General features: G+C 44.8%; 1 protein-coding gene across 3 annotated transcripts in view; it reads right to left on the bottom strand.

Moving 5' to 3' along the window:
- Nucleotides 1-995: 995 nt before the first annotated feature.
- Nucleotides 996-10,234, bottom strand: part of DMTN (dematin actin binding protein) — a 35,302-nt gene continuing 26,063 nt past the window's right edge. Inside the window, exons 11-16 of one of the 3 annotated variants that reach the window (XM_006884815.1) lie at nt 2,321-2,385; nt 2,125-2,173; nt 1,931-1,938; nt 1,691-1,756; nt 1,319-1,399; nt 996-1,162 (exon numbers count right to left, since the gene is read on the bottom strand). In XM_006884815.1, the coding sequence (XP_006884877.1) occupies nt 1,049-1,162; nt 1,319-1,399; nt 1,691-1,756; nt 1,931-1,938; nt 2,125-2,173; nt 2,321-2,385 (383 nt within the window). In that variant the 3' untranslated portion in view covers nt 996-1,048. The remainder of the gene's footprint in view (nt 1,163-1,318; nt 1,400-1,690; nt 1,757-1,930; nt 1,939-2,124; nt 2,174-2,320; nt 2,386-10,234) is intronic. The other 2 variants (XM_006884816.1, XM_006884817.1) reach the window with 2 other exon arrangements.

Genomic DNA, 10,234 nt, shown 5'->3' with positions numbered 1-10,234 from the left:
AAACCCAGACCTGGGGGGAGGAAAAAAAAATATATATATATAATTATATACACACATATATTTGTAGAGAAGAAGAGCTGAGAGTGTGACTAAGGTAGGGTAGAAAGTTAGGTGAGGAAAGCAGCTGGGGGTTCCCCATTAAATTACATTCTTTAGAGAGCATAGTGTGGAGTGCATGGTTATGTGTGGGGCTTGGTAGCCAGGACACTCAGAAAGGTCCCCTTATTTGGCTTCTTGGTCCCTCCAAGAGAGCCTCAAAGACCCAGGTTCGGGCCGGTACCCAGGTGGTGCTAGAATACAGAATTCTAGCTGACTCTGTGTGGAGGCTGATGGTGGACTGGGATTTGTAGAGGCGACATCTCCACTCTAAGCCAAGGCTTCTGGGGAAGCCACAGAGCCGAGCAAGAGGCTTCAAAGCTTGAGGGTTGCAAGTTGAGGACAGGGCAAGCTAGAGGGCAAGCTGACCCCTCTCTGCTCGAGGTCAGAACTCTAACCTGCTCCTTTGAGAGCCAGAGAAGCTAGAGTCCTTAGTACAGGGGGCGCTGTCAGAGTGAGGCCTGGAGGAGTGCTAGGGTGTACACAGGGTCCCGGAGTTCTGCCTGGCCGCTTCCTGCCTCCTACTCACTCCCACCAGGGCAATCCCCACTCGTTGACAAAAGCTGACAGTGTGCCTGATTGCTGAGTCCCCACTTGGATTTCTCCTCCCCCTCTCCTGTGACCGTTGTGTGGGGTGGGAGGCAGGGAGAGGGTACAAACATTAACTTTCTGTGCACTGGGCTGCTATGCAGTGAGGACCAGGGATGACAAGAGGAGGTCCCTCTGGCTCATTATGGCGAGGAGAGGCCACGCCTCACCACCCCAGAACTACAGAGGTGTTGGCTTCCCTTCCACCTGGGGAATGGAGTCATTCCTCCCTCCCTGCTCTCCCAAGAGATGACCACTCCCAGACCACCAGGGGAAGGGGATGCATTGGGATCTCCTGACCCTAGCTTCAGAGCCCTGAGGCAGCAGGGGACATTGTGGTCACAGAGCAGATTGGGAGGGGCAATCAGAAGAGAGAGGCTTTCTTCTTGAGTTCATTCCGTTTCCACAGAGCGAGCTTGCCAAACTCTTCGGGGGACATGGAGAACACCCTTGAGAAGTCCTCAGCTGATAGATGTCTCTGTGAGGAGACACAGAGGCCACTTAGGGAACAGAGGCTTGGTAGGGTGTGGGGTCTGTGCTGAGTGACTAAGGGACACTCAAAGACAAGCTGCCCATCTTCCCCCTACACATACAGGCAGGGGGCAGTGCCCAGCCAGTGGCACCCCCCACATACCTCAAGCCGCATTCGATCCACACCTGGAGGCAACTTGGTTCGCCCCCTGTTGGTCACCACCAGCATTTCATAGGGATAGATCTAGCAGTGAGGGAGGAAGGCCATGTCAGGCACAGAGAACTCTCTTGTCAACGTAACCTCCTTAATTCCTTAATGAAGCCCCCTTTTCAGCCGGCAGGGAACATCTGGGGTTCATGCCATTTTGCCATCCATCTTCCCCAGCTCCCCACTGCTTTCCCAGGAGGCCCTTCAGCGCATTCAATCTCCCTAGCGTCTCCCCCAGCTTCCACCCGCAAGAGATGCTTCTGTCCCTTATTCTCCCACCAGCTTGTTCCCTGCCCACCTCCCCTGGCTCTGTCCCCTGCCCCTCACCTTCTGCTCCAGCACACAGGGCAGGGAGTTCCCCCGGTCCATCCTCCCCCTCTGGCCCTCTCCGTTCTGGGGAGACCAAAGCCGCAGTGAGCCAGAGCGGGGCAGGGAGACCTTCCCAGCCTTACGCTGGGTGGCTTACATCTTCACCAGGCAACTCTGGCCCCACCCACCCATACACAGTTCCAGTTGCTTGTCCCAGGTTTCTGGTATTCCATGTATTGTCCTCCAGAAGGAACTCACCTGCAGGCCTGTGGAAGAAAAGAATAAAGGTTCAGGGACAGCTCCAAAGTCTGCATGCCTATAAGCCTTTTCTAGCTTCACTTCCCCTCTTCAAAGCCTCACAGCCCTGTGCACATCACAGACACAGGCTGTGCTAAAGTCTGCTGAAACCTTTTCACAGTTCCCCTGACTTTGGTGTGGTCCTTGCTTCTCACCTGGGCTTCCACTTTCACTCCCTGATGGGCTGAAGTCTGTGGACTGTAGCTGGAAGGGACACAGAATTGTTAGAAGGAAGCTGATGGACTCATTTTCCCTCTTCTCTTTGCCCACCTCTTGCTCCCCAGGCTGGCCCAGTCCCTCGGGGGCACCCATGTGCACACTCCTCCCACAGTCTGCATCTCTGCTCCTTACCCGGCTCAGGGTGGTTCTGCCATAGGAGGGGAGAGAAGACGACTTAGACGTTCCAGCGTGCAGGGCTGGAAAAGAGCAAGAGGCCCAGGTTCAGTGCGTGTAGCCCTAACAGTCATGCCCCAGAGGTGGAACTGAGGGGAGCCTGGTGGCTCCTAGCTCCTACCCATTGCCTTCAGCAAATGACATAGTGCTGGTGCTTTGGAATGGTCTTAAAAACCCTTCCCTTTTCTCTCTAACCAGATGAAACAAATGCATATTTGGGCCATATGCCTGATTGTTAAAAGTCTATATTCAGGGAAGAGGGGAGAAAATGTGCAACAATGAATAAAAAAAATTTTTTAAAAAAAGTCTATATTCAGCTAAAGCTAAGGTTGAGTCAAACACCACTATCATGTAACAAGACTCTGGGATACAGAAATAAATAGAAAATTCAGTCAAGATTATTTGATTATTAGAATACATTAACAACAACGTTAGTCAAATTTTAAATGTTTGACATTATACCATAAAAAGTAATTTTCTCAGCATTGTTGGTAGATTGTACCTGCAGTCACTATACTATATATCTACATTGTTTGACATCACAATAATATTACCAAACTGCAGATTATAATTCATGACAGTTTGTCTTTAGTAATGTGTTTTTTAGAAAGAATCCTGTATCTAACAGTCTAACTAGAGTAAGTCTGAAAAAGGTCCTTCACTTCGAATTACTTTGAATTGTTAACATTCTATAGCAATTGTTTGAGCAAGCATTTTTGTGCAAATGTTTACCTTTAAGAGGTTCAAAACTATAGTGAACTATCTTCCTACAGCATTATTGTAAAATTTTTGGAAGTTTTTATGTGTTTTTAGGATCTCATTTCCCCCTCCTAACACATCTTGGTTTTGTGTTTGTTTTTTTTTCTGGAAAATTATCAGTTTTCACAATCATCATTATTGAATTATGCCACTTTTGTGATAAATATCCATTTCTACTTCACCTGACAGAATTTCAATCTATAAAGTACACATTTTCATTTAAATTACTTCCAGAATGCTTAGGTAGGTTTGAAGGTGACTAGGTTCAGAGCTGCTGTACATAGAGTTGCTATGGGTCGCAGACAACTCAATGACACATAACAAAAACAACACAATTATAAGTTGTACAATGTTTGGTTGATTATTTTTTATTTAAGCCTCTTGTTTAGAGTCAACAGGACCTAGTGGAGGGCTTTGTAGTTAAAAGTCTGCTGGGCCTGAGGACCTGTGGCCCTTACGTCTAGTGTTTATGTACTTTGGAGGAACATTCTTCTAAATGGTACAGCAATGGTCTGTCAAATTGCTGTACAGATGTACCCTGGGGTTGCTATGATGCTGAACTTTGTACCACTGGTGTGTCAAATGCCATAATGGTAGCCCACAATGGACAGTGTTTGGTGGAGCTCCCTGATTAAGACAGGCTTGGAAGCAGGAGTGGCATCCACTTACTAAATAACATGCCTCTGGAAACTCTATGAACTTAGAGAAAGGACAATAGTTATACAACATGGTTCAGGTCTTTTGTTCATAGGGTCGCTGTGAGCCGTGCTTGACTCAATGGTAGTCAACGACAACAGTGTAATAATGACCATTAAATCAAAATGACAATTCTGAAAATGTTAAGATTGACTATATATGAAAATAACCTGTTATTTTCATTTTGATGGCAAAAGTGGTGTTGGAGTAGGTATCTGGCTATGTAACTTTACATGTCAAAAGAAGTTAAAGAGCTATTTTGGGTACAGTACTGAAACTGACTATGCAAATACATTTGACTGTGTGAATCACAACAAACTGTGGTTGACTCTAAGAAGACTGGGGATCCCAGAACACTTGATTGTGCTCATGTGAAACCTATACTTGGACCAGGTCCTATTCTTGGACAGTCATCAGAACAGAGCAAGGAAACACCACATGGTTCAAAATGAGGAAAGGTATATGCTATGGATGCATCCTAACTCCATACCTTTTCAATCTCTATGTGAACAGATCATCTGGGAGGCTGGGCTCTATGAGGAGGGTTGTTGCATCAGGATTGAAGGAAGACTCATCAACAACCTCCATTAGGCAGATGACACAACCTTGCTTGCTGAAAATGAGGAAGATCTGTGGCATTTGCTGCACAAAGTCAAGCAAGGACTGCAGCTTTCAATATGGACTGAAACTCAACATCAAGAAAACAAAGATTCTCACCACTGGACCAACTGACAACATCATGATAGATAGTGAAGAGACTGAGATTGTTAACAGCTTCTGTTTGCTTGGCTCCACAATCAACACTCTTGGTACCAGCAGCCAGGAAATCAAAAGACAAATTACATTAGGAAAATCTACTATCAGGGATCTCTCCAGAGTACTGAAGAACAACGATGTTAATCTAAAGGCCAAGGTGCACCTGATCCAGGCCATGGTCTTCACAATTTCATTCTCATCAGAGAGCTGGACAATGACTACAGATGACAGAAGTAGAATCGATGCCTTTGAGTTGTGGTATTGGAGAAGAGTATTGAATATACCATGGACTTCCAGGAGAACAAACAGGTCCATTCTGGAGAGGGTGAGACCAGGCTACTCCTTGTAAGCAAGGATTCTGATGCTCTGACAAACTTGGGGCATGTTGCAAGGACGGACCAGTCCTTGGAGAAGGATATCATGCTTAAGACCTTAGATGAGATGGATTGACTCAGTGACTGGGGAGAATAGGGGTAGGTATGTCAGAGATAAAATTAGATGAAATTAGCTCAGGATAGAGCAGGGTCTAGAGCTTTTGTACATAGGGTCACTTTGAGTCACAGGTGACTTGATGGCACATTAACAACAATAAGACTGACATGGAATCCAGTCTTTGTGGCACCCCTTAAAAACATCATTCTTCAGGCTTTAACTATTTATTCTACATTCTCTTAAAATGATTTTTTAAATTGTTCCTATGCATGCTGAAGTATCATCCTTTGAGCTTTTAGGGGTCATGGGGACCTCCTAGCCACATATTAACCTCATTTACCAAACTCACTGCCATGGAATCATTTCCACCTAGAAGTAGATTGTCTCAGTTCTTTCAATTTGCAGCTGGTAGGTTAGAACTGTTGATCTTTCCATTAGTAGCTAAACACTCAATCCACTGTGCTACCCAACAGGGCTCTTTTGTTAACCTGACAGTTCCCTGAATTTCCCAGTTTCTGTGACCATCATCTCCACTGCCCATCAGGTCCCTCTCAGACATACTGTCATCAACAACTGATTTACCCCTGAAATATTAAGCCCAGTTGTCCAACTCTGTGGCTTTGTTTCCCTATATGTTCTTGTTAGTCTCACGCAGACTTATGGGTTTTTTTATTCTCCCACAAATCACCATCTTATCTGCTCAGCTTCAACCCTGTCATTTGCTAAATTAGCCCACTTACAGCTGTGGCTCAGCAACTCCATCCTCCCTTCAGCACCTTTCTTACAAAATGCTATTTCTGGATCAGCCCAACATCTCTCTGCCCTTGCTGCTCACAGCCACAGTAAGCCTACAAATTGGAGGCCCTGAATCTCAGTAAGACCCTGTGGCCTTGCATCATAGACAGTCAATCATTTCCCTCTTCCATCATAGCTATTCAAAACTTTCACCAATCTCAACAAGCCTCACTCTCAGTTTTAGCAAACAATTTTAACTTCTGAGCTGGCTGCTTCTGCTTCCAGATCTGCATCCACATCCTTAGAGAATGAGGGTTCTTCTTCCTTCCAGGGTCAGCCCTCCACTCCCAAGGCTCTGCTTGCTTCCCCAGTTCCTCCCAGCCAACCTTCCAATTGGATCTCCTGGACCAGCTCTAGGTGCCCTTCGCTTCTTGCTATGCATAATCTCATATCATTTTTCCATGGTCTTGCTACTGCATATAAGCTGGAGATCTTATTTTAACTCTGATACTTTCTTTAAGGTCTGACTCAGCCAAATTCAGCACATATTCACATAGATCCTTTCTAATTGCTGTAAAGTCAGAGTTGACTCATAGCTGACTCTCCAGAGAGTTTCAAAGAACCTCCAAAGAGTTACAGCTTTGGCTGTAAATCACACGGGAGGAGACTGCATCTCTTTCTCCTTTGGTGCTACTAATGAAGTCAAACTGACAGAGAGAGACAGCCTTTGGGTTAGCCTCACAGCTCCCTGTAGACACGGCCACCAGAGCTCTTTATGTCTGTACAGTTCACTTCAAAGCCAATACCTCCCAAACCAGTCCCTTCATCTTTCCCTGAAAACTTGCCTCTGATTTATCTTAGATCAAGGTTTGTTAGCACCTAAGGAAAAAACCTCACTTCTCTCTTCCTCATCTTCCACATCCAGTGGAAGTCCTGCTAATTCTCCTGCATAATTATCAAACCCTTTCCCTCTTCTTGGACTTAGGTATATGTTCAGCCCCTTTCCAGACCATTAGGAAGTATGGCATATGGTTTCCAAAGAAGACTTACAACCCTTCATCTGACATGTCTTCATCTGACATGTCTTCTGCAACGAAGTTTTGCTGTTCCTTTCATCTTGAAGTGAAGTCCACTACTGTCCCTCTGAATCAATGTTGGGCCCACCATTGCTTTCACCAACAGAATGCCCAAACAACACTGTATGACTGCTAATGCTGGGTTTTAAGGGTCTTATAGTGACTTTATTCTCACCACTGGGCCAATTGACAGCATCATGATGGACAGTGAAGAGAATGAGATTGTTAACAGCTTTAGATTGCTTGGCTCCACAATCAACACTCTTGTTACCAGCAGCCAGGAAATCAAGAGACGAATTGCATTGGGAAAGCTGGCTATCAGGGACCTCTCCAGAGTACTGAAGAGCAACGTCAATCTGGAGACTAAGATGTGCCTCATTTAAGCCATAGTATTCACTATTGCTTGCTATGCATCAGAGAGCTGGACAATGACTAGAGATGAGATGCCTTTGAGCTGTGGTGCTGGAGAAGAGTATTGAGTATACCATGGACTGCCAGGAGAACACACAGGCTTGTCCTAGAGATGGTGAAACCAAGCTGCTCCTTGGAGGCAAGGATTCTGAGGCTTCGTCTGACACACTTTGGGCATGTTGCAAGGAGGGACAGGTCTTTGGAGAGGAACATCATGCTTGAGAGGGTAGGGGGACGGACTAAGAGAGGGAGATCATCGATGAGATGGATTGATTCAGTGATTAAAGTAATGAGGTTAAGTGTATCAGAGACAGTAAAGTTGGCACAGGATAGAGCAAGTTTCAGGGCTGTTGTACATAGGGTAACTATAAGTTGCAAGCAACCTGAAAGCATAAAACAACAACATTGTGACTTCAGCAATGGGCTCTAGCTTGTCAGAGATAAGGATGGCACAGGGTAGGGCAGGATTCAGTTCTGTTGTTCATAGGATCACTATGAGTTGTGCTTGACTTGACAGCACATAACAACAACAACAACAACTTCAATGTTTCTATGTTAAGTTCTTTTTTAAAAAAATTAATTATAATTGTAAAGATAAATCTAATTAGTGACAATGCTTAGTCAGCCTCTTAATACGTACTGCCTTGCCTTTCACCCAAACTTAATAAGTGGCTACTATCTATTTCCTTTTCTTCCCCCACCCCAACCCCTTTACAATCTACATGCAAAACAGATCATAGGAGAGGCTGGGCATTATGAGGAGGAATGTGGTATCAGGACTGGAGGAAGATTTATCAACACCTATGTTATGCAGATGCTACAACCTTATTGGCTGTAACTCAGGTGGACATGAAGCACTTGCTGCAGAAGGTCAAGGATTATAGCCTTCAGTCTGGACTGAAGTTCAACATCAAGAAAACAAAGATTCTCACCACTGGGCTGACTGGCAGCATCATGATTGATGGAGAAGACATTGAGGTTGCTAATAATTTCAACTTGCTCAGTCACACAGTTAACACTCTTGATGCTAGCAGTCAGGAAATCAAAAGATGAATTACATTAGGAAAAAATATATTGTCAGGGACCTCTCCAGAGTGCTAAAGAGCAAGGATATCAGTCTAGAGTCTAAGATGTGCCTGATCCAGGCTATAGTCTTCACAATTACTTGTTATGTATCAGAGAGCTGGACAGTGACCAAGGATGACAGAAGAACAACGGATGCCTTTGAGTTGTGATCCTGGAGAAAAGTACTGAATATACCATGGACTGCCAAGAAAGAAAACTAACAGGTCTAACCTGGAGAGGATGGAACCAAGCTGCTCCTCAGAGGCAAGGAGTTTGAGACTCTATCTCACATATTTTGGGCATGTAGCCAGGAGGGACCAAACTCCTAGAGAAGGAAATTATGCTCAAAGGGTGGAGGGACAGGGCAGGAGAGGAAGACCCCAGATGAGATCGATTGACACAGTAATTGGGGTAATGAGGGAGGGTGTGTCAGATACAATGAGAGTGACTCAGGATAGAGAAGGGTTCAGAGCTATTGTGCATAGGGTCACTATTAGTCATAGTCGACTCAACAGCACATGACAACAACTGTTTATTAATTTAATTCCCCTCTCCCTTCTTTCTTTAGTATTGTTGTGATGGCTCAATGGCAGAGAGTGGGGTTGCTGATCCAAAGGCCATTCCTCTCTCCCGGTTCCAGTCCACCAATGTCTCTGGGGGAGAAAGATGAGCAGTCTCGTCTCATGTGATTTATAACCTTGGAAACCCAGCAGAGAGTCAGCTATGAGTCTGTTCTGATTTGACAGGATTGAGGAATGAGGGAAGTGTGAATTATCAGTTTCTTTAACTGTTTATTGATGGACATTTGAGTTGTTTCCATCTCTTTGCTGCAATAAATAGGATGTGCATTATTTGTTCCCATGACTGAGTTTTTGCTCGGTCCCTCTTGGAGTCTAGTCACTACACTATAAGAAAGTTCAGGCTGGAACGCTGAGTTTTAGGGGCCCAGCATTTGAAGCTCTGGCCTGCCTCATGTACCTGGCCTTCCTTCCCACCACTCCATGGTACACACACTGTGCTATCTAGTTCCAGATGACTGACAATTAATTCTATAAAATGGTCAGTCTGTGCCTGTTCTCAACCTTTGCTCCCAAATGTTGATTAATGTCCAAGAAATGCTTCTCCCCAACTTGTTTACCTGATTAACTTTGTCTTATTCTATTAGACTTGGTTAGCTTCCCTGGACTTTCTAACCCCAGACCTTGTCACTGTTTTCTCAAAGTACATGCTGTAACCTCTACCAAAACATGCTACCTTGCACTAAACCCAATTTTCAGAGCAGGTTTCCTCACTGACTGTCCACAATGACCCCACTGAGATTAAATAAATTCCAACTCACAGCTCCCTCCACTGGGGAGGACAGAGGAGAACTGCCCCACAGGGTTCTTTATAGAAGTGAACTGCCACATCCTTTTCCTGTGAGTTAGAACTGCTAACATTTTTATATTAAAGCGAATTGCTTTAACTGTTATGCCACTAGAATTACTTTTATTAACTGTAACCTACTTGAAAACCAGGACCGTGTTATTTTTTTTAGGGGGCTTTAGAGACCTAGAGGGTAAGGAATTATGCTCCTAACCCAGAAGCACATGGTTCTGTTCCACCCTCTGCCCCACAGAAGAAATACAGGCAATCTCTTCCCATGCAATTTACTGTCTCTGAAAGCCCTCTGGAGGGTCAACTATAAGTTGATTCTGACTCAGTGGTAAATAAAAACATATCAAAAAGCTCCTGGAGGGTCAGCTATGAATTGGTTCCACCTTGATGGCATATTACAACAACAATGATATTTTCCATCATTGTGTTTCCAATGTTTAATTATAGTAGCTTATCCATAAATGCTTGTTGTTGTTATGTGCCGTCGAGTCGCCTGCGACTCATAGCGACCCTATGTACAACAGCCCTAAACTCCGCTCTGTCCTGTGCCAATCGCACTGTCTCT

This window comes from Elephantulus edwardii, unplaced genomic scaffold (genome assembly GCF_000299155.1).
Source record: "Elephantulus edwardii isolate Elephantulus edwardi_28Jun2011 unplaced genomic scaffold, EleEdw1.0 scaffold00038, whole genome shotgun sequence".
NCBI classification, from domain to species: Eukaryota; Metazoa; Chordata; class Mammalia; order Macroscelidea; family Macroscelididae; genus Elephantulus; species Elephantulus edwardii.
Note: the sequence above shows the minus strand (reverse complement) of the source record. Positions and strands in the feature narration are given on the sequence as shown.